General features: G+C 51.7%; 1 protein-coding gene across 2 annotated transcripts in view; it reads right to left on the bottom strand.

The window, feature by feature from the left end:
* RUBCN (rubicon autophagy regulator) overlaps window positions 1-24,096 on the bottom strand; it is a 102,451-nt gene that overhangs the window by 10,749 nt on the left and 67,606 nt on the right. For both annotated transcript variants that reach the window (XM_060242840.1, XM_060242839.1), the window contains 6 exons: window positions 22,256-22,316; window positions 20,903-21,035; window positions 11,395-11,540; window positions 10,012-10,076; window positions 3,577-3,815; window positions 1,825-1,886 (listed from right to left, as the gene is read on the bottom strand). In XM_060242840.1, the coding sequence (XP_060098823.1) occupies window positions 1,825-1,886; window positions 3,577-3,815; window positions 10,012-10,076; window positions 11,395-11,540; window positions 20,903-21,035; window positions 22,256-22,316 (706 nt within the window). The remainder of the gene's footprint in view (window positions 1-1,824; window positions 1,887-3,576; window positions 3,816-10,011; window positions 10,077-11,394; window positions 11,541-20,902; window positions 21,036-22,255; window positions 22,317-24,096) is intronic.

Raw genomic sequence — 24,096 nt, 5'->3', positions numbered from 1 at the left:
CATCGCCATGAAAACTATGTTTATATGCATATAGCAAGACAGTAGCACCATATCATACTGTGGTTTTAAATTATTAGTCTAAATGTTGTTTAAATGCAACTGTACTTTTAAATGCTGTGAATTTTATTGTTGTAATGATGTACTTATGATGTATTTATGTCATGTGGGCTGCCCTGAGCCTGCTTCGAAAAGGAGGGTGGGATATAAATTAAAAAATTATTATTATTATTATGGCAGAGTGGAGATTCGAACCTGTGTCCCCCAGATCCTAGCCTGACACTCTAACCCGGGGTGGCCAAACTGTGGCTCAGGAGCCACATGTGGCTCTTTCACACATCTGGTGTGGCTCTCGAAGCCCCTACCGCCCCATCGGCTCGTTGGCAGAAGTCATTTTTCTCTTTAAATCATTTCCAGTTTGGTGCAGTGGTGAAGTGTGCGGACTCTTATGTGGGAGAACCAGGTTGATTCCCCACTCCTCCCTTGCAGCTGCCGGAATGGCCTTGGGTCAGCCATAGCTCTCTTATCTGGGAGAACCGGATTTGATTCCCACTCCTGCACTTGTACCTGCTGGAATGGCCTTGGGTCAGCCATACCTCTGGCAGAGGTTGTCGTTGAAAGGGCCAGTTTGGTGTAGCGGTTAAGTGTGCGGACTCTTATCTGGGAGAACCGGGTTTGATTCCCCACTCCTCACTTGCAGCTGCTGGAATGGCCTTGAGTCAGCCATAGCTCTCGCAGAGGTTGTCCTTGAAAGGGCAGCTGTTGTGAGAGGCCTCTCAGCCCACCTACATCAAAAGGTTTGATTCCCCACTCCTCCACTTGCACCTGCTGGGATGGCCTTAGGTCAGCTATAGCTATTGCAGCAGTTGTCCTTGAAAGGGCAACTGCTGTGAGAGCCCTCTCAGCCCCACCCATCTCACAGGGTGTCTGTTGTGGGGGGAGAAGATAAAGGAGATTGTGAGTCGCTCTGAGTCTCTGGTTTAGCCAGTCTGGTGTAGTGGTTAAGTGCATGGACTCTTATCTGGGAGAACCGGGTTTGATTCCCCACTCCTCCACTTGCACCTGCTAGAGGTTGTCTGGTAGAGGTTGTCCTTGAAAGGGCAGCTGCTGTGAGAGCCCTCTCCAGCCCCACCCACCTCACAGGGTGTCTGTTGTGGGGGAGGAAGGGAAAGGAGATTGTGAGCCGCTCTGAGACTCTTTGGAGTAGAGGGCGGGATATAAATCCAATATCTTCTTCTTCTGATTTAGGGAGAAGGGCAGGGTATAAATCTGCAATTCTTCTTCAAGCCAGCCAGCGGCTTGGAGGATGCATTTAAAGTTAAAGTTGCTTTCTTTCCCCCTCCATCTCCCCATCTATTTGCCTTCCTTCTTTCCTCCTTCACTTGTCTTGTGGCTGTCAAACATCTGAAGTTCACGTCTTGCAGCTCTCAAACATCTAACATTTAAGGTACAGATCAGAGGAATTCCTAAGGGTGGGGCATTCTAAGCGAGTACATTCACACATAGTTGTTACTTTATCGTTCTCAGGCCTGGCCGGCCTTGGGCACTTCCTTGGTACCCATTATCTCTGAGAAGGCACAGTAATCTTTTTCTCATGCCACTTGCAAAGCCTGGCTACATAACAAAAGGGAAGGAGGGGGGTAGGGAGAGGTTGAGCTAGCAGCACTTGAATACAGTATGGTTTTTACCCAGGAGTCATTTCCTGAACCAAAGTTTGAACCAGAGTTTGAATCTATACTAGTAAGGCATAACTCAGACTTGACATTACGTTAAGCAAGTTTGGCCACCCCTGCTCTAACCACTAGACCACACTGGCTCTCCACTTACGTTTTTGCAAGGCGGCAGGTCTTGAACATGTTCTTCATGTGGTACAGCTGGATCCTCAACAGCTGGAAAGAAAGTCAAGGAGGTGAGAGCTGGGTTTCAAGGACACAGAATGCGCAAAGTTCCTTCTGGCAAATGTGCCATTGTGTATATCTGTCCCTCCAGATGTACAGATGAAGAAAGACATAGAAGTGTTTGTTCAAAAAGGGGATTCTGAAACTCCTTGCTGCAATGGAATGAGCAGTTAACAGAACTGTAGAAAACAGAACTGAATAGACAGAAACATGGGGGGAAAAGAGAATACAAAACTGGGGAGGGGGAAACATGACCAGTGTTGCCTCTAAGCTGAGTTAGGGTGAGCTAGCTCACACATTTTGAGCCTCCAGCTCACACATTTTTGTCTTAGCTCAGGAAAAATGGCCCCAGAGCACGCTAATTTATGCGGTAGCTCACAACTTTAATGCCAGTAGCTAACCAAGTAGAATTTTTGCTCACAATACTCCGCAGCTTAGAGAGAAGAAGATATTGGATTTATATCCCGCCCTACACTCTGAATCTCAGAGCGGTCACAATCTCCTTTACCTCCCCCCGCCACAACAGACACCCTCTGAAGTGAGTGAGGCTGAGAGAGCTCTGACAGAAGCTGCCCTTTCAAGGACAACTCCTGCGAGAGCTATGGCTGACCCAAGGCCATTCCAGCAGCTGCAAGTGGAAGAGTGGGGAATCAAACCCGGTTCTCCTAGAGAAGAGTCCACACACTTAACCACTTAAATCTGTATTAAATCTACATCGAAATTAGCACCAAATTATTTTAAACTGTAAATGTTTTTATTGTAAGTTATGTGTTGTGAGCCGCCCTGAGCCTGCTTCAGCGGGTGGGCGGGGTATATATCCAATAAAATAATAAACAAACCAAACTATAAAGGTAAAGGTAGTCCCCTGTGCAAGCACCAGTCGTTTCCGACTCTGGGGACTCATTTGACCGACCTCGGAAGGATGGAAGGCTGAGCCAACCTCGAGCCAGCTATCTGAACCCAGCTTCTGCCGGGATCAAACTCAGGTCGTGAGCAGAGAGCTCCGACTGCAGTACTGCAGCTTTACCATTCTGTGCCACGAGGCCCTGTAAGCATGGGGGGGGGGGGGAGAAAGGAAAGGTCTCCTGTGCAAACACCAGTCGTTTCCGACTCTGGGGTGGTGTTGCTTTCACGTTTTCACGGCAGACTTTTTACAGGGTGGTTTGCCATTGCCTTCCCCAGTCATCTACGCTTCCCCCCCCCCCCCCCCAGCAAGCTGGGGACTCATTTGACCGACCTCAGAAGGATGGAAGGCTGAGTCAACCTCGGGCCGGCTACCTGAACCCAGCTTCCGCCAGGATTGCACTCAGGTCGTTAGCAGAGGGCTCCGACTGCAGTACTGCAGCTTTACCACTCTGCGCCACGGGATTTTTATACCCAACTGCTATACCAAACTTAACTGGACATAACAGCAAAAAATTCTGTCAGTAGTGGGGGGGGGGGGGGGTCTGTGAAGAATAAACCAATGAACCTCAAAGGAAGGTACGCTTGATACAGGTGCAAAGCCACAAGTAAGATGAATGGCATTGAGAAGAGAAGCACAGGGGCTTCAAAGGACGAGGCCAAAACCTTCACCAGACTACAATCCCCAGGGTCCTTTGGGAAGACGCCAAGGCACTCTGGACGATACACGACAGGTCGGAACCCGCAGCACGGAAGTCCCGGCCTCGGCCTTACTTACTCGGACCTGGTTGAGCGGCTTGACCTTGCGATAGAGGGCGGCATTGATGTCCTGCACGTTGAAGAGGGGGTCGCTCCAGATCTTGCTCAGCAGGTCCTTGGAGAAATTGCTGACATAATACTTGCTGAAGTCCCACTTGCGCAGGATGCGGCTGGGAATGGCCGTCTGGGCGTTCTCGTGGCAGCACTGGCAGAAGTATTTGCCCAGGTACTCGCAGTAGCGCATGCGCTTGATGTAATCTGCAAGAAGAAAGAGACCGCAGATTTATACCCCGCCCTTCTCTCTGAATCGAGAGTCTCAGAGCGGCTCGCTATCTCCTCTATCTTCTTCCCCCACAACAGACACCCTGTGAGGTGGGTGGGGCTGAGAGAGCTCTAACTTCAGCTGCCCTTTCAAGGACAACTCCTGCCATAGCTATGGCTGACCCAAGGCCATTCCAGCAGCTGCAAGTGGAGGAAGAAGAAGACTGCAGATTTATACGCCGCCCTTCTCTCTGAATCAGAGACTCAGAGCAGCTTACAATTTCGCTTACCTCCTTCCCCCACAACAGACACCCTGTGAGGTGGGTGGGACTGAGAGGGCTCTAGAAAAAGAAGACGACTGCAGATTTATACCCGCCCTTCTCTCTGAATCAGAGTCTCAGAGTGAATCACAATCTCCTATATCTTCTCCCCCCACAATAGACACCCTGTGAGGTGGGGGCAGATTTATACCCCGCCCTTCTCCCTGAATGAGAGACTCAGAGCGGCTCACAATCTCCTCTATCTTCTCCCCCCACAACAGGCACCCTGTGAGGTGGGGGCAGATTTATACCCCGCCCTTCTCCCTGAATCAGAGACTCAGAGCGGCTCACAATCTCCTCTATCTTCTCCCCCCACAACAGACACCCTGTGAGGTGGAGGCAGATATATACCCCGCCCTTCTCCCTGAATCAGAGACTCAGAGCGGCTCACAATCTCCTCTATCTTCTCCCCCCACAACAGACACCCTGTGAGGTGGGGGCAGATTTATACCCCGCCCTTCTCCCTGAATCAGAGACTCAGAGCGGCTCATAATCTATATCTTCTCCCCCCACAACAGACACCCTGTGAGGTGGGGGCAGATTTATACCCCGCACTTCTCCCTGAATCAGAGACTCAGAGCGGCTCACAATCTCCTCTATCTTCTCCCCCAACAGACACCCTATGAGGTGGGGGCAGGTTTATACCCCGCCCTTCTCCCTGGATCAGAGAGTCAGAGCGGCTCACAATCTCCTCTATCTTCTCCCCCCACAACAGACACCCTGTGAGGTGGGGGCAGATTTATACCCCGCCCTTCTCCCTGAATCAGAGACTCAGAGCGGCTCACAATCTCCTCTATCTTCTCCCCCCACAACAGACACCCTGTGAGGTGGAGGCAGATTTATACCCCGTCCTTCTCCCTGAATCAGAGACTCAGAGCGGCTCACAATCTCCTCTATCTTCTCCCCCCACAACAGACACCCTGTGAGGTGGGGGCAGATTTATACCCCGCCCTTCTCCCTGAATCAGAGACTCAGAGCGGCTCACAATCTCCTATGTCTTCTCCCCCCACAACAGACACCCTGTGAGGTGGGGGCAGATTTATACCCCGCCCTTCTCCCTGAATCAGAGACTCAGAGCGGCTCACAATCTCCTCTATCTTCTTCCCCCACAACAGACACCCTGTGAGGTGGGGGCAGATTTACACCCCGTCCTTCTCCCTGAATCAGAGACTCAGAGCGGCTCACAATCTCCTATGTCTTCTCCCCCCACAACAGATACCCTGTGAGGTGGGGGCAGATTTATACCCCGCCCTTCTCCCTGAATCAGAGACTCAGAGCGGCTCACAATCTCCTCTATCTTCTCCCCCCACAACAGACACCCTGTGAGGTGGGGGCAGATTTATACCCCACCCTTCTCCCTGAATCAGAGACTCAGAGCGGCTCACAATCTCCTCTATCTTCTCCCCCCCACAACAGACACCTTGTGAGGTGGGGGCAGATTTATACCCCGCCCTTCTCCCTGAATCAGAGACTCAGAGCGGCTCACAATCTCCTCTATCTTCTCCCCCCACAACAGACACCCTGTGAGGTGGGGGCAGATTTATACCCCGCCCTTCTCCCTGAATCAGAGACTCAGAGCGGCTCACAATCTCCTCTATCTTCTTCCCCCACAACAGACACCCTGTGAGGTGGGGGCAGATTTACACCCTGTCCTTCTCCCTGAATCAGAGACTCAGAGCGGCTCACAATCTCCTATGTCTTCTCCCCCCACAACAGACACCCTGTGAGGTGGGGGCAGATTTACACCCCGTCCTTCTCCCTGAATCAGAGACTCAGAGCGGCTCACAATCTCCTCTATCTTCTCCCCCCACAACAGACACCCTGTGAGGTGGGGGCAGATTTACACCCCGCCCTTCTCCCTGAATCAGAGACTCAGAGCGGCTCACAATCTCCTCTATCTTCTCCCCCCACAACAGACACCCTGTGAGGTGGGGGCAGATTTATACCCCGCCCTTCTCCCTGAATCAGAGACTCAGAGCGGCTCACAATCTCCTCTATCTTCTCCCCCCACAACAGACACCCTGTGAGGTGGGGGCAGATTTATACCCCGCCCTTCTCCCTGAATCAGAGACTCAGAGCGGCTCACAATCTCCTCTATCTTCTCCCCCCCACAACAGACACCTTGTGAGGTGGGGGCAGATTTATACCCCGCCCTTCTCCCTGAATCAGAGACTCAGAGCGGCTCACAATCTCCTCTATCTTCTCCCCCCACAACAGACACCCTGTGAGGTGGGGGCAGATTTATACCCCGCCCTTCTCCCTGGATCAGAGACTCAGAGCGGCTCACAATCTCCTCTATCTTCTCCCCCCACAACAGACACCCTGTGAGGTGGGGGCAGATTTATACTCCGCCCTTCTCCCTGAATCAGAGACTCAGAGCGGCTCACAATCTCCTCTATCTTCTCCCCCCACAACAGACACCCTGTGAGGTGGGGGCAGATTTATACCCCGCCCTTCTCCCTGAATCAGAGACTCAGAGCGGCTCACAATCTCCTCTATCTTCTCCCCCCCACAACAGACACCCTGTGAGGTGGGGGCAGATTTATACCCCGCCCTTCTCCCTGAATCAGAGACTCAGAGCGGCTCCCAATCTCCTATATCTTCTCCCCCCACAACAGACACCCTGTGAGGTGGGGGCAGATTTATACCCCGCCCTTCTCCCTGAATCACAGACTCAGAGCGGCTCACAATCTCCTCTATCTTCTCCCCCCACAACAGAAGCCCTGTGAGGTGGGGGCAGATTTATACCCCGCCCTTCTCCCTGAATCAGAGACTCAGAGCGGCTCACAATCTCCTCTATCTTCTCCCCCCACAACAGAAGCCCTGTGAGGTGGGGGCAGATTTATACCCCGCCCTTCTCCCTGAATCAGAGACTCAGAGCGGCTCACAGTCTCCTCTATCTTCTCCCCCCACAACAGACACCTTGTGAGGTGGGGGCAGATTTATACCCCGCCCTTCTCTCTGAATCAGAGACTCAGAGCGGCTCACAATCTCCTCTATCTTCTCCCCCCACAACAGACACCCTGTGAGGTGGAGGCAGATTTATACCCCACCCTTCTCCCTGAATCAGAGACTCAGAGCGGCTCCCAATCTCCTATATCTTCTCCCCCCACAACAGACACCCTGTGAGGTGGGGGCAGATTTATACCCCGCCCTTCTCTCTGAATCAGAGACTCAGAGCGGCTCACAATCTCCTCTATCTTCTCCCCCACAACAGACACCCTGTGAGGTGGGGGCAGATTTATACCCCACCCTTCTCCCTGAATCAGAGACTCAGAGCGGCTCACAATCTCCTCTATCTTCTCCCCCCACAACAGACACCCTGTGAGGTGGGGGCAGATTTATACCCCGCCCTTCTCCCTGAATCAGAGACTCAGAGCGGCTCACAATCTCCTCTATCTTCTCCCCCACAACAGACACCCTGTGAGGTGGGGGCAGATTTATATCCCGCCCTTCTCCCTGAATCAGAGACTCAGAGCGGCTCACAATCTCCTCTATCTTCTCCCCCCACAACAGACACCCTGTGAGGTGGGGGCAGATTTATACCCCGCCCTTCTCCCTGAATCAGAGACTCACAGCGGTTTACAATCTCCTCTATCTTCTCCCCCCACAACAGACACCCTGTGAGGTGGGGGCAGATTTATACGCCGCCCTTCTCCCCGAATCAGAGACTCCGAGCGGCTCACAATCTCCTCTATCTTCTCCCCCACAACAGACACCCTGTGAGGTGGGGGCAGATTTATACCCCGCCCTTCTCCCCGAATCAGAGACTCCGAGCGGCTCACAATCTCCTCTATCTTCTCCCCCCACAACAGACACCCTGTGAGGTGGGGGCAGATTTATACCCCGCCCTTCTCCCTGAATCAGAGACTCAGAGCGGCTCACAATCTCCTATGTCTTCTCCCCCCACAACAGACACCCTGTGAGGTGGGGGCAGATTTATACCCCGCCCTTCTCCCTGAATCAGAGACTCACAGCGGTTTACAATCTCCTCTATCTTCTCCCCCCACAACAGACACCCTGTGAGGTGGGGGCAGATTTATACGCCGCCCTTCTCCCCGAATCAGAGACTCCGAGCGGCTCACAATCTCCTCTATCTTCTCCCCCCACAACAGACACCCTGTGAGGTGGGGGCAGATTTATACCCCGCCCTTCTCCCCGAATCAGAGACTCCGAGCGGCTCACAATCTCCTCTATCTTCTCCCCCCACAACAGACACCCTGTGAGGTGGGGGCAGATTTATACCCCGCCCTTCTCCCCGAATCAGAGACTCCGAGCGGCTCACAATCTCCTCTATCTTCTCCCCCCACAACAGACACCCTGTGAGGTGGGGGCAGATTTATACCCCGCCCCCCGTCATGTTTGTCTGTGTCCTTTAAAAAGTTTATATCTCTGCTACCTAATCTTAAATAGATACACAAATGGCCCGGCCCAAGAAGGTCTCATTTATGTCAGATCTGGCCCTCATAACAAATGACTTTGACACCGCTGCCCTAGCCTGCCTATTTAAACATTGTTTATGATAACTACTGAATGCGGGGAAAGAGGACTGCACATTCTCACCTTTTCGTTGTACCTTTGCTCAACCTGAATGCTTGTACAGAACATGTGTACTCTTTTAATTCATAGAATCAGGGATATTTTTGTTTAAAAAGCCCAGCAGGAACTCATCTGCATTTCAGGCCACATCCCCTGACACCAAGCCAGCCGGAACTGCGCTCCTGTGTGTTCCTGCTCAAAAAAGCGCCCTGCATAGAATCATAGAGTTGGAAGGGACCTCCGGGGTCATCTAGTCCAACCCCCTGCACAACGCCGGAAACCCACAAATACCTCCCCCTAAATTCACAGGATCCTCCTTGCTAGCCTCTGGGCCATCTAGCCTCTGTTAAAAAACCTCCAAGGAAGGAGAGCCCACCACCTCCCGAGGAAGCCTGTTCCACTGAGGAACCGCTCTAACGGTCAGGAAGTTCTTCCGAATGTTGAGCTGGAAACTCTTTTGATTTAATTTCAACCCGTTGGTTCTGGTCCTACCTTCTGGGGCCACAGAAAACAATTCCACCCCATCCTCTATAGGACACCCCTTCAAGGACTTGAAGCCGCCTTCTCTCCAGGCTAAACATCCCCAGCTCCTTCAACCTTTCCTCATAGGACTTGGTCTCCAGACCCCTCACCATCTTCGTTGCCCTCCTCTGGACCCATTCCAACTTGTCTATATCCTTCTTAAAATGTAGTGCCCAAAACTGAACACAATACTCCAGGTGAGGTCTTACCAGAGCAGAGTAAAGCGATAGCATCACTTCATGTGATCTGGACACTAGACTTCTGTTGATACAGCGCAAAATTGCATTGGCCTTTTTAGCTGCTGCATCACAAAGTTGACTCAAGTTCAGCATATGATCCACTAAGACCCCGAGATCCTTTTCGCACTGACTACTGCTAAGACAAGTCTTCCCCATTCTATAACCATGCATTGGATTTTTTCCTAGCTAAACATTGAACACAATACTCCAGGTGAGGTCTAACCAGGACAGAGTAAAGCGATACCATCACTTCACGTGAACTGGACGCTATACTTCTGTTGCTACAGCCCCAAATTGCATTGGCCTTTTTAGCCAACGCATCACACTGTTAGCACCAGCTGTTGTCCAGCTTGCTTTTGGCAGCCCCGGGGAGCAAGTGGAAGGGACGGCATTCCTGAGCAGAACCTTGGGATGGGTGCCGAATTTCCCCATCTCCCAGGGACCCACCTGAAGGAACAGGAAGCCTTCTGGACCCGTTCCTTCACAGACGGAGCACCACCCTTGCCTGTGAAGATCTGGACCGTGCCAAGCCTCTGAAATCAAAGGCACGAGAAAAGGGTCTACAGAACTCACCGGGGTCTGTCCTGATCCCACAGCCTGCGCAGCGGTAATTCTGCTTCGCCACAACCACTTTCCGCCTAGCCGGAGACAAAACAGGGATGGTAAAACAAACAAACCAAACGAAACTTATGGCCGCCAACACTGAACATTTCTTCACACAGGTCGTATAACACTCACGAGAGGATTTTAGGGCAATATGACTTTAATAGGATCGTATTGGTCTGATCCCGCAGGGACCTTCTTATGTTCTTATGAATGGGTGGTGTTCGCAGCATTTATTCCTTTAACAGAACAGCTTTGACTCTCAGAAGCTTATGCCCTGAAAAGCTGCTTGGTCTCTAAGGTGCTGGCGACCTGAATCTAGCTCTTTTTCCCTTTGAAACCCTTTTTGCTGTTCCTGAGACAAGCCATTTCGAGCATGTCTGTAAATCCAATTTTTTTGTAGAAAAAGCCCAGAAGAAACTCAGTTGCATATTAGGACACCCTCCCCCCCCCCCCCGATGCTGCCATTGTTTCTCACAGGGCTTTTTCTTTAAAAAAAAAAAAAAAAAGCCCAGCATGATCTCATTTGCATATTAGGCCACACCCCTGACTCCACCATTGTTTCTCACAGGGCTTTTTTTGCAGAAAAATTGCAGCAGAATCTCATTTGCATATTAAGCTACACCCCCTGACATCACTGTTTCTCACAGGGCCGTTTTCTACCCAAAAAAGTCCAGCAGGGACTCATTTGCACATTAGTGAACACCCTCCGATGTCACCATTGTTTCTCACAGGGCTTTTTCGACAAAAAAAAATATAAAAAATCCCAGCACGATCTCATTTGCATATTAGGCCACACCCCCTGACACCACCATTGTTTCCCGCAGGGCTTTTTGGTAGAAAAATCCCAGCAGAATCTCATTTGCATATTAGGCCACACCCCCTGACACCACCATTGTTTCTCACAGCGCCTTTTTCTAAAAAAGATAAAAAAAAAGAAGTCCAGCAGGAACTCATTTGCATATTAGGGGCACACCCCCTGATCTCACCATTGTTTTTCACAGGGCTTTTTTAAAGCAGGAACACAGTTCCGATTGGCCTGCCGTCAGGGGGTGTGGCCTAATATGCAACTGAGTTCCTGCTGGACCCCCCCCCCACACACACACAAAGCCCCGTGTGAAACAATGGCGGTGTCAGGGGGTGTGATTTAATACGCCAATGAGTTCCTGATGGGCTTTCCCTTTTTAAAAAAAAGGTCCGGCAGAAACTCATTTGCATATTATGCCACACCCCCTGACACCAAGCCCACCCGCTAGAACTGCATTTCTGTGCGTTCCTGCTCAAAAAAAACCCCTGCACGCACACACACACACACACGTTCTGCTGCAGGCTAAAAGCCATCGGTCTTCTTACGTTGGGGCCGGATGAATGTTGAAGATGATCTGCGGTCGTGGGGGGGCCCATTCCAGGTTTCCCCGCACCCGGATTCGGAGTTTGTAAATATCGGCATGTTCTCCATCGTCGGGGGAGATGGGAACGGAATCTGGGATCGGCAACAGCTGCGAGAGGACAAAGAGGAGGAGTCAGTGCCGCGGTAGCCACAGGCAATACGTGTACCCTTCGACCCAGCAAGTGTGGGTCAAAGTGGGGACGGTTTTCCCATCCTCCCCCCCCCCCCCCGAGTGCCTCTGCTCCACTCAAGTCCCCAAAGAAAAGGAACGGGGCGGGGGGGGGACAACTGTTCCCTTATACCTTGATACGAATGCACATTTATTGATAGTAATAAAACTAAAATACAGAATAAGTGTAATGACAACTTCAGTTGCAATTGAAATTCCTGCTGTTCTTCCCTGAACATGAAAAAAGCTCTGCTGAATCAGACCAGTGGTCCATCTAGTCCAGCATCCTGCCTCACACAGTGGCCGACCAGTTCCTCCGGAGGGACAACAACAAGGCAGAGAGGCCGAGGCCTTCATAAGAACATCAGAAGAGCCCTGCTGGATCAGACCAGTGAGGGTCCATCGAGTCCACCATTCTCTCGCACAGTGGCCATCTGGCTTCTTTGGAGGGCCAACAACAGAGCATAGAGGTTGAGGGCTTCATAAGAACATCAGAAGAGCCCTGCTGGATCAGACCAGTGAGGGTCCATCAAGTCCACCATCCTGTCTCACACAGTGGCTATCTGGTTTCTCTGGAGGGCCAACAACAGAGCATAGAGGTTGAGGCCTTCATAAGAACATCAGAAGAGCCCTGCAGGATGAGACCAGTGGTCCATCGAGTCCACCATCCTGTCTCACACAGTGGCCAACCAGTTTCTCTGGAGGGCCAACAACAGAGCATACAGGCTGAGGCCTTCATAAGAACATGAGAAGAGCCCTGCTGGATCAGACCAGTGAGGGTCCATCAAGTCCACCATCCTGTCTCACACAGGGGCTATCTGGTTTCTCTGGAGGGCCAACAACAGAGCATAGAGGTTGAGGCCTTCATAAGAACATCAGAAGAGCTCTGCAGGATGAGACCAGTGGTCCATCGAGTCCACCATCCTGTCTCACACAGTGGCCAACCAGTTTCTCTGGAGGGCCAACAACAGGGCAGAGGGGCTGAGGCCTTCATAAGAACATCAGAAGAGGCCCTGCTGGGTCAGACCAGGGAGGGTTCATCTGATCCAGCATCCTGTCTCACCCAGTGTCAACCAGTTCCTCTGGAGGGCCAACAACAGGGCACAAGGGCTGAGGCTTTCATAATAACATCAGATGGGCCCTGCTGGATCAGACCAGTGGTCCATCTAGTCCAGCATCCTTCCTCACACAGTGCCACCCAGTTCCTCTGGAGGGACAACAACAGGCAGAGAGGCTGAGGCCTTTCCCTGAGAAGAACATCAGAAGAGCCCTGCTGGGTCAGACCAGTGAGGGTCCATCTAGTCAGCATCCTGTCTCACACAGTGGCCAGCAGTTCCTCTGGAGGGCCAACAACAGGGCAGAGAGGCCGAGGCCTTCATAAGAACATCAGATGAGCCCTGCTAGATCAGACCAGTGAGAGTCCATCTAGTCCAGCATCCTGCCTCACACAGTGGCCAACCAGTTCCTCTGGGAGGGCCAGCAACAGGCAGAGAGGCTGAGGCCTTCATAAGAACATCAGAAGAGGCCTGCTAGATCAGACCAGTTGAGGGTCCATCTAGTCCAGCATCCTGCCTCACACAGTGGCCAACCAGTTCTCTGGAGGGACAACAACAGGGCAGAGAGCTGAGGCCTTCCCCTGAGAAGAACATCAGAAGAGCCCTGCTGGGTCAGACCAGTGAGGGTCCATCTAGTCCAGCATCCTGTCTCACACAGTGGCCAGCCAGTTCCTCTGGAGGGCCAACAACAGGGCAGAGAGGCCGAGGCCTTCATAAGAACATCAGATGAGCCCTGCTAGATCAGACCAGTGAGAGTCCCATCTAGTCCAGCATCCTGCCTCACACAGTGGCCAACCAGTTCCTCTGGAGGGCCAGCAACAGGGCAGAGAGGCCGAGGCCTTCATGAGAACATCAGAAGAGCCCTGCTGGGTCAGACCAGTGAGGGTCCATCTAGTCTAGCCTCCTGTCTCACACAGAGGCCAACCAGTTCCTCTGGAGGGCCAGCAACAGGGCAGAGAGGCCGAGGCCTTCCTAAGAACATCAGAAGAGCCCTGCTGGGTCAGACCAGGGAGGGTCCATCTAGTCCAGCCTCCTGTCTCACACAGTGGCCAGCCAGTTCCTCTGGAGGGCCAGCAACAGAGCAGAGAGGCTGAGGCCTTCATAAGAACATCAGAAGAGCCTTGTTGGATCAGACCAGTGAGGGTCCATCTAGTCCAGCATCCTGCCTCACAAAGTGGCCAACCAGTTCCTCTGAAGGGACAACAACAGGGCAGAGAGGCTGAGGCCTTCATAAGAACATAGGAAGGGCCCTGCTGGATCAGACCAGTGAGGGTCCATCTAGTCCAGCCTCCTGTCTCACACAGGGGCCAACCTGTTCCTCTGGAGGGCCAACAACAGGGCAGAGAGGCTGAGGCCTTCCTAAGAACATCAGAAAAGCCCTGCTGGATCAGACCAGTGAGGGTCCATCTAGTCCAGCCTCCTGTCTCACACAGGGGCCAACCTGTTCCTCTGGAGGGCCAACAACAGGGCAGAGAGGCTGAGGCCTTCCTAAGAACATCAGAAGAGCCTTGTTGGATCAGACCAGTGAGGGTCCATCTGGTCCAGCCTCCTGTCTCACACAGGGGCCAACCTGTTCCTCTGGAGGGCCAACAACAGGGCAGAGAGGCTGAGGCCTTCCTAAGAACATCCGAAGAGCCCTGCTGGATCAGACCAGTGAGGGTCCATCTAGTCCAGCATCCTGCCTCACACAGAGGCCAGCCAGTTCCTCTGGAGGGGCCAACAACAGGGCACAGAAAAGCCCTGCTGGGTCAGACCAGTGAGGGTCCTTCTAGTCCAGCCTCCTGTCTCACACAGAGGCCAGCCAATTCCTCTGGAGGGCCTGCAACAGGGCAGAGAGGCTGAGGCCTTCCTAAGAACATCAGAAGACCCCTGCTGGGTCAGTCCAGTGAGGGCCCCTCTAGTCCAGCATCCTGCCTCACACAGTGGCCACCCAGTTCCTCTGGAGGGCCAACAACAGGGCAGAGAGGCTGAGGCCTTCGTAAGAAAAGCTCTGCTGAATTAGATCAGTGAGGGTCCATTTAGTCCAGCATCCTGTGTCACACAGGGCCCAATTAGGGCATACAGACCAAGGCCTTCCCCTGATGTTGCCTCCTGGCTCTTGGGTTTTATGGGCAAGGGACACTGAGAGGTGGTTTTGCCACTCCCTGCCTCCGTGTAGCGACCCTGGTCTTCCTTGTTGCTCTCTCATCCAAGGACTAACTGAATTTTCCCAACCTTTAAAGCACCCTGGGAGTCTCTGACGTCCAATTTTTTGTATTCCCACAGTGCCAAAACATGATCCCACCGGATGGTTCTCTGTGACGTGTTTTAAATAACACCCTTCCCTTTGACATAAACGAAGCATTTTTTGACAAGGATAAGAACAGGAGCGAAGCCATGCTGGCTCGGGCCAAACAGCCCATCCAATCCAACAATTTGTGTCACCCCGTGGCCAAAAACCCCAAGAACCATTTGCAAGGTCCATCAGCGGGGCCAAAATGGGGGCCATCGCTCTTAAGCTGTGGCAACTGGAGAAGAGGAGCATCTTCTGGGAAGCCGAGGGGCCGAATCGCGGGTCACGCAACTGAGGCCTATCTACAGCGCCGGCGCGAAACTGATGAGCAAGGGGGGTGAGGAAAACAGCAGCAGCGGAAGCTGGTGAGGGCCATCAGCCATGTTACGAGGGCTCAAGCTGGTGCGATTAGTCACTTTCAGCAGTGCTTAAAAGGCATGGGGTTTGGATGGGCCTTTAATACGCAGTGAGTTGTAAACACGGCTGTTCCGTTTCTGCAAAAAACAAAACCAAAAAACCCTCCAACACGCAAATGGTGACTTCCAGGCCTTCTGCTCTCCTACAGGGTGTCAATTGTTGGATATTATAATTCTGCCTTCGAGAGGATCTGGGATGGAAAGGCTTCAGGGAATTCTCTCGCAAGGGTGTATCAGACCCCACACTCTCATTGGTTAGATTTAAGCCTCTTTGCCTTAGCTTGCCTTCTGTTTTTAATCTTATTTAGAACCTCTTATTCTCCCTCTTACCTGGGCTTGGAGCTGTAGCAAATTAGAAGAAGAAGAATTGCAGATTTATACCCTGCCCTTCTCCCTGAATCAGAGACTCAGAGCGGCTTACAATTTCCTATATCTTCTCCCCGCACAACAGACCCTGTGAGGTGGGGACAGATTTATACCCCACCCTTCTCCCCGAATCAGAGACTCAGAGCGGCTCACAATCTCCTCTATCTTCTCCCCACACAACAGACACCCTGTGAGGTGGGGGCAGATTTATACCCCGCCCTTCTCCCCGAATCAGAGCCTCAGAGCGGCTCACAATCTCCTCTATCTTCTCCCCCCACAACAGACACCCTGTGAGGTGGGAGCAGATTTATACCCCGCCCTTCTCCCCAAATCAGAGACTCAGAGCGGCTCACAATCTCCTCTATCTTCTCCCCTACAACAGACACCCTGTGAGGTGGGGGCAGATTTATACCCCACCCCTTCTCCCTGAATCAGAGACTCAGAGCGGCTCACAATCTCCTCTATCTTCTCCCCCCCACAACAGACACCCTGTGAGGTGGGGGCAGATTTATACCCCGCCCTTCTCCCCAAATCAGAGACTCAGAGCGGCTCACAATCTCCTCTATCTTCTCCCCTACAACAGACACCCTGTGAGGTTGGGGCAGATTTATACCCCGCCCTTCTCCCCAAATCAGAGACTCAGAGCGGCTCACAATCTCCTCTATCTTCTCCCCTACAACAGACACCCTGTGAGGTGGGGGCAGATTTATACCCCGCCCTTCTCCCTGAATCAGAGACTCAGAGCGGCTCACAATCTCCTATATCTTCTCCCCCCACAACAGAACACCCTGTGAGGTGAGTGGGGCTGAGAGGGCTCTCACAGCAGCTGCCCTTTCAAAGATATAGTCTCAGAGCAGCCTACAATCTCCTTTCCCCTCCTCCGCCACAACAGACACCCTAACACGCAGGTGGGCTGAGAGAGCTCTCTCAGAAGCTGCCCTTTCAAGGACAGAGTCTCAGAGTGACTCAAAATTTCCTTTCCCTTCCTCCCCCACAACAGACAAACTGTGAAGCAGGTGAGGCTGAGAGAGCTCTCCTAGAAGTTGCCCCTTCAAGGACAGAGTCTCAGAGTGGCTTACAATCTCCTACATCTTCTCCCCCCACCACAACTGACACCCTGTGAGGCAGGTGGGTGAGGCTGAGAAGGCTCTCACAGCAGCTGCCCTTTCAAGGACAGCCTCTGCCAGAGCTCTGGCTAACCCAAGGCCATTCCAGTAGGTGCAAGTGGAGGAGTGGGGAATCAAGCCCGATTCTCCCAGATAAAGAGTCTGAACACTTCACTGCTACACCAAACTAGCTCTCCAAACCTTTTTGGAAGTTAATCTGTTCAAAGTTAAGTTAGATGTGCCTACATTTATATGTCGTGTAAGACGTGCTTCCATTTTTGCAAGTAAAAAGTTCTCTCTCTTGTTACCAGTGGAGTCAGATCATCTTTGTAATTGGTTTGAACAGCATTTTCCCCTTAACCGGGAAACGTGGAGGACGGGGAATGCTGTGTAGCTCCTGTGCTTCCAAGGCAAATGTGTTTCTTTGTTTACATTTAACCCAATATTGATCACATGCGGACTTATTCTGATATGACTTCATGTCAGTTTGGTGTAGCGGTTAAGTGCGCAGACTCTTATCCGGGAGAACCGGGTTTGATTCCCCACTCCTCCACTTGCACCTGCTGGAATGTCCTTGGCTCAGCCATAGCTCTCGCAGAGTTGTCCTTGCAAGGGCAGCTGCTATAAGAGCTCTCTCAGCCCCACCCACCTCAGAGTGTCCGTTGTGTGTCTGTGCGGGGGGGAAGGAGATAAAGGAGATTGTAAGCCGCTCTGAGACTCTGTGATTCAGAGTATAATGCAGGATATAAATCCAACATCTTCTTCTTCGTACTATGAGCGTTGGGGTGCGAAACACCTCTCTTCCAACTGTACTCCTGTCTTTCCTTCTGCCACTCACCTACTGTGCAATCCTGCCATGTCAAATTTCAGCAACGCCCACCCCCCAAAGGATGAACAGCGGATCACAATCTCCTTTACCTTCCTCCCCCACAACAGACACCCTGTGAGACGGGTGAGGCTGAGAGAGCTCTGACAGAAGTTGCCCTTTCAAGGACAACTCCTGCCAGAGCTATGGCTGACCCAAGGCCATTCCGGCAGCTGCAAGTGGAGGAGTGGGGGGAATCAAACCTGCCACTTGAAATGGCGAAATTACTGTTGGCTTGGCATGAGATCTGCGACCCTTCTTATAGAGTTCTTCTTTGAGCCCAGCCCCTGCATCCAAGGAGTGCAACCACACACACACTCCACACAAACACACCTTGGCATCCCAGACGGGCAATTAATAAAGGCTGTTAGAGCACACGGTGAACACACACACTACCCATCGGACGTTACCAGCTGCAGCTTCTTGGAAAGCTGCCTTTTCTTATACCACTTGGGCCGCTTAAGGAGCTTTTTGAGAGTCAGCCTGGGGCCCTGAAAACCAACAGCGAGTTACTGGTCAGGGCTTTGCAAGGTCTCTACCAGCTAGGAGAATACAAGAATCTCAGCTACAAATACAAGTCAAGGGGTTGTGAGCTGGCAGAGACTGACCAAGAGAGAGGTCTTGAGGTCGAGGTAGAGAACTCACTGAAAATGTCAAGACAGTGTGCGATTGCAATAAAAAAGGCCAACGCCATGCTGGGAATTATTGGGAAGGGAACTGAAAACAAATCAGCCAGTATCATAATGCCCCTGTACAAATAGATGGTGCGGTCTCATTTGGAGTACTGTGTGCAGTTCTGGTCGCCGCACCTCAAAAAGGATATTATAGCTTTGGAGAAAGTTCAGAAAAGGGCAACTAGAATGATTAAAGGTTTGGAACACTTTCCCTATGAAGAAAGGTTAAAACGCTTGGGGCTCTTTAGCTTAGAGAAACGTCGACTGCGGGGTGACATGATAGAGGTTTATAAGATTATGCAAGGATGGAGAAAGTAGAGGAAGAAGTCCTTTTCTCCCTTTCTCACAAGACGAGAACTCGTGGGTATTCCATGAAATTGCTGAGCAGTCAGGTTAAAACGGATAAAAGGAAGTACTTCTTCACCCAAAGGGTGATTTAGATGTGGAATTCACTGCCAAAGGAGGTGTGGAGAAACGCCATTTTAGTCAATGTTGGTGCTTCATTGGGGGGGAAAACATGAAACTCCTAAGCAGGCTTTGGCCTAGCCTTCCCCTGACTCCCCCCTCCCTTCCAGAGCCAAACCAACAACTCTAGGGGGAAAGTCTCCTAGAGAGGCAGGAAGTTCTTTTGTTCTTGGCATGTGTTAGGCAGGAAGAGAAGTCAGTTCTCAGCTAGCACTCCACGGAGACGGATGTGAGCCTGGGAGCTCCTGCCTGGGGAAGTGGCCTATTTACGCAGGAAAAGGCCCCCAGGTAGTCAGACCAAGTAAGTCATCCGCAAGACAGGGCAAGTTTAGGCCAGGGACAATAGGATGCGTTTGTAATCAACTTTTCTTTGTCATGCTGTTTGCTGTGCGTGTGCTGTGCTGTGCAACCTTTTACAAGCAACTGTTTTTGTTTTGTTCTTCTTTTCTTATCTTTTTCTCTTTTAATTAAATATTTTTACTGTTTTAAATGCTGGCAGTCCATCTCTGTACCACATAGATCCCCAAACCGCTTAGACCACGCTGTTTTAAGAAGGGGGCCCCAGGGAAGGGGGAAGGCATGCAGTTGGAGAAGGTGCCAATCCTCCAGGGGTGCCCCAAAGAAGTGCTGAGGTCTCTGTGAAACCCAAGTACAGGGTGGTAGAGGACCTTGAGGCCTGGCCTCATAGCTGGAGAGGGGGATTGGGAGTCCTGTTCCTCTCAATCTGAACCCCTAGACTGAGCAGGTGGTGGCAGCAAGCCCAAGGGGCAGGAGGAGAAATAGCTCCCTCCAGGAGTTGGCGACTCAATAGGGAGCTGACGGAACTGGGTCTGAAGGCAGAATCGAGCCGGTTCCGTCACAGGAGGTGATGGCGGCTACAAGAATAGCCAGCTTCAAGAGGGGATTGGATAAAAATATGGAGCAGAGGTCCATCAGTGGCTGTTAGCCACAGTGTGTATACATGTGTGTGTATATATATATAATTTTTTGGCCACTGTGTGACACAGAGTGTAGGAATGGATGGGCCACTGGCCTGATCCAACACGGCTTCTCTTATGTTCTTATGTGACACAGAGTGTTGGACTGGATGAGCCATTGGCCTGATCCAACATGGCTCCACTTATGTTCTTATGTGACACAGAGTGTTGGACTGGATGGGCCACTGGCCTGATCCAACTTGGCTTCTCTTATGTTCTTATGTGACACAGAGTGTTGGACTGGATGAGCCATTGGCCTGAACTAACATGGCTCCACTTATGTTCTTATGTGACACAGGGTGTTGGACTGGATGGGCCACTGGCCTGACCAACACGGCTTCTCTTATGTTATGTGACACAGAGTGTTGGACTGGAGGGGCCACTGGCCTGATCCAACATGGCTTCTCTTATGTTCTTATGTGACACAGAGTGTTGGACTGGATGGGCCACTGGCCTGATCTAACATGGCTTCTCTTATGTTCTTATGCGACGCAGAGTGTTGGACTGGATGGGCCACTGGCCTGATTCAACATGGCTTCTCTTATGTTCTTATGTGACTAAGAGTGTTGGACTGGAGGGGCCACTGGCCTAATTCAACATGGCTTCTCTTATGTTCTTATGTGACACAGAGTGTTGGACTGGAGGGGCCACTGGCCTGATCCAACATGGCTTCTCTTATGTTCTTCTGTGACACAGAGTGTTGGACTGGAGGGGCAATTGGCCTGATCCAACATGGTTTCTCTTATGTTCTTATGTGACACAGAGTGTTGGACTGGAGGGGCCAGTGGCCTGATCCAACAGGGCTTCTCTTATGTTCTTATGTGACACAGAGTGTTGGACTGGATGGGCCATTGGCCTGATCCAACATGGCTTCTCTTATGTTCTTATGTGGCACAGAGTATTGGACTGGAGGGGCCACTGGCCTGATCCAACATGGCTTCTCTTATGTTCTTAAGCAAAGGAGGAGAAAGAGGTCCAGAGGAGGAGAAAGAGGTGGTCGTGCTCTTGTCTTGTTTGGCCTGTTTTAAGGGGGAATGTTTGTCTGCAAAGGGCAGGCAGGACCATAATGGAGACCGCTGGCTGGAACAGCTCTAGAGAAACCCTACCTTTTGTGGGGCGTCCCGCTCCGGGACGAGCCACTCCAGCTCCGAGGCTGCCGGAAGCTGCATCCCTTCGAACTGCTTCAGCAGGCCCATGGCCACTGCCTCCGCCGAGTTGGAGTGAAGGAAGGAGTGGAAGCTGCCGGATAAAATGGCAGCCGTTAATACCAACGCAGAATACGAAAAGAAAACGCCGACATGGTGCCCGCTTCTGTTTCCCTTCTGATCCCTCCCCAAAGGCCACCTTGGGCACGAGCCCCCAAACTGAAAGAAAGCCCACAACAGATGCCCTGTGAGGTCAGTGGAGCTGGGAGAGCTCTGAAAGAAACTTCTCTTGAGAGGAACAGCTCTGCAAGAACTTGCGACTGACTCAAGGTTACTCCAGCAGGTGCATGTAGAGGAGTGGGAAATCAAACCCGCGCACTTAACCACTACACCAAACGGGCTCTCAGGAGACAGACACCCTGTGAGGAGGAGGGGCTGCGAGAGCTCGGACAGAAGCTGCCCTTTCAAGGACAGCTCTGAGAGAGCCATGGCTAACTGAAGGCCATTCCAGCAGCTGCAAGTGGAGGAGTGGGGAATCAAACCCAGTTCTCTCAGATAAGAGTCCGCGCACTCAACCACTACACCAAACTGGCTCTTAGGAGACAGACACCCTGTGAGGTAGGTGGGGCTGGGAGAGCTCTGACAGAAGCTGCCCTTTCAATAATAATAATAATACATTTTATTTATATCCCGCCCTCCCCGCCGAGGCAGGCTCAGGGCGGCTAACAACATAGTCAATACAACAGATTATACAGTGATTTAACAGTAGCTAACAATTAATAAAAATTCTAAAAACAATACAACAATAAAATTAACATCTTGGTGCTATTACAGCGGATAACAAGAATCATTTAAGCAGTCTCTCAGTTTTTAGTCGGTGAAAGCTTCATCAAAGGGGATGGTCTTGCAGGCCCTGCGGAACCGGTCAAGGTTCCGCAGGGCCCGCACTTCTTCCGGGAGCTGGTTCCATAGGTGTGGAAGCTCTGAGAGAGCTATGACTAACTGAAGGCCATTCCAGCAGCTGTAAGTGGAGGAGTGGGGAATCTAACCCAGTTCTCTCAAATAAGAGTCCACGCACTCAACCACTACACCAAACTGGTTCTTAGGAGACAGACACCCTGTGAGGTAGGTGGGGCTGGGAGAGCTCTGACAGACGCTGCCCTTTCAAAAACAGCTCTGCCAGAGCTATGACTGACCCAAGGCCATTCCAGCAGGTGCAAGTGGAGGAGTGGGGAATCAAACCCGGTTCTCCCAGATAAGAGTCTGCACACTTAAGCACTATACCAAACTTGCTTTCGGGATGAAGATACCTACCTGGAACCAGAGGAGAGGAAGGACTTCTTGCAGGGAGCCGTGTCCCTCTTGATATCTGCATCTGTGTCACAGCACGGTGAGGGGGGGAGAGAGAAATAAGATACAACAATGACCACGTCGGATGGATTTCGCCTGAGGCTGCAACCCCAGGTTATGTTAAAGAAGGAAGTGATCTACAAGGGGGGGAGGGCTGCAGCCGCTTCCCTCAAAAGAGTCAACTACAGCTCTGTGCTCTACGCAATATATGGAGAATGTCATCCGCCTGGGAATATGGATCAAGGCTTCTAGCCAAAAAAGCTAGAATGCTCCAGCCGGGACCGGATCTACATATTTTTTGGGGGGAGGCAAAATTAAAAAAGATGGCGCCCCCCCTCTTAGGGGCCCATTCTACCTTATGGGTCCATAGAATGGAATGGACTCCATACCCAATTTGGCGCCCCCCATTTGGGGGCGCCCGGGGCGAGCACCCCCCTCTGCCCACCCCACCCCCCCTTAGATCTGGGCTTGGCTCTAGCAGCTGTGTATCAGGAATGGTAACTCGTGGTCCGTGACTTGCACTCAAGTCCTTGCCCGAATTCTTATCTAATTCCTTCTGCCACGTTGGAAGCATGAGGCACTGCCTGGGACTTCCCACTACGAGATGTTGGGGTGGGCGTGGGAAGGGCTTCTTCTGTAGCAGGAGCTCCTTTGCGTATGAGGCCACGCCCCCCGCCCCGATGTAGCCAATCCTCATGGAGCTGACAGTAGGCCCTGTGAGAAGAGCCCTGTATGCTCCAGGAGGACTGGCTACGTCAGGGGGGTGCGGCCTAAGATGCAGAGGAGCTCCTGCTAGACAAAAAGCCTTGGGGATAACAGCTGTCTGCAGAGCAAGGTTTATTACGACAACGATAATTCAAGAAGCATTTTCAGGCAGACGCTGAGCTGATACAATTGAGTGCGCCTTCCGGTGATGTCAGCGGGGCGTGGCATATGCAAAGCTGCTATGCTAATGAGCTGTGTTAATGAGCTCTGGCGCCTCTTTTTCTACGAAACGACCGCTGTTCATCCCCCTGTCTGCATCTGTCAGAAACTTAAGTTCTTTTTATGATACAAAAACAATAAAAGATTAAATTGGGGGGGGGGGGGGAGAGACTAAATTCTGGACTAAGGATTAGGTGTCTTTTACATTCTTAGCCACAGCTAAGACTTGGCACACTGATTTCACTAGCCACGTCATTCCCCCGGATCTGCGCCATCTACTGCTACCAGAGGGGAGCAAGCACAGAGGCCTAAAAATCGCAGGAAGGAAGCAAGGTTAGGATGGGGTTAAGGACAGAAAGGCTTGCGATCTGCAGGAGGGACTAGTTCACTCGCTGTTAATCACCCAGAGAAGCACACCAGGAAAGACAAGTTAGCAAGGCGTTAGCATAGACGTTTTTACACCTGCCGAGTGACTAAATGTTCAGACGGTTGAAGACGCGGAGACTGGATTTATACCCCGCCCTTCGCTTGGAGCGGCAAAGCGGCTTACAATCTCCTTTCCCTTTCCTTCCCCACAACAGTCACCCTGTGAGATCGGTGGGAGCTGGGAGAGCTCTGACAGAAACTACTCTTGAGGGAACAGCTCTGAGAGAACTGGGACGGACTCGAGGAGTCGAGGTTACTTGACTCCAATTTGTTTCTGGGCACAATTCAAAGGAATGGTCTTGACCTTCAAAGGACTATGTGGCTTGAAACCAAAATACCTAAAGGACTGCCTTCTCCCTTTTAAGTGTTAACTGTTTGAATGATGTGTGTTGGTCAAAGGAGCCCTGCTGGATCAGACCAGTGAGGGTCCATCTAGTCCAGCCTCCTGTCTCACA

The sequence above is a fragment of the Heteronotia binoei genome, chromosome 6 (assembly GCF_032191835.1).
Source record: "Heteronotia binoei isolate CCM8104 ecotype False Entrance Well chromosome 6, APGP_CSIRO_Hbin_v1, whole genome shotgun sequence".
NCBI lineage: Eukaryota > Metazoa > Chordata > Lepidosauria > Squamata > Gekkonidae > Heteronotia > Heteronotia binoei.
The sequence above is the reverse complement of the archived record's forward strand: the minus strand, read 5'-3'. Positions and strand labels throughout refer to the sequence as shown.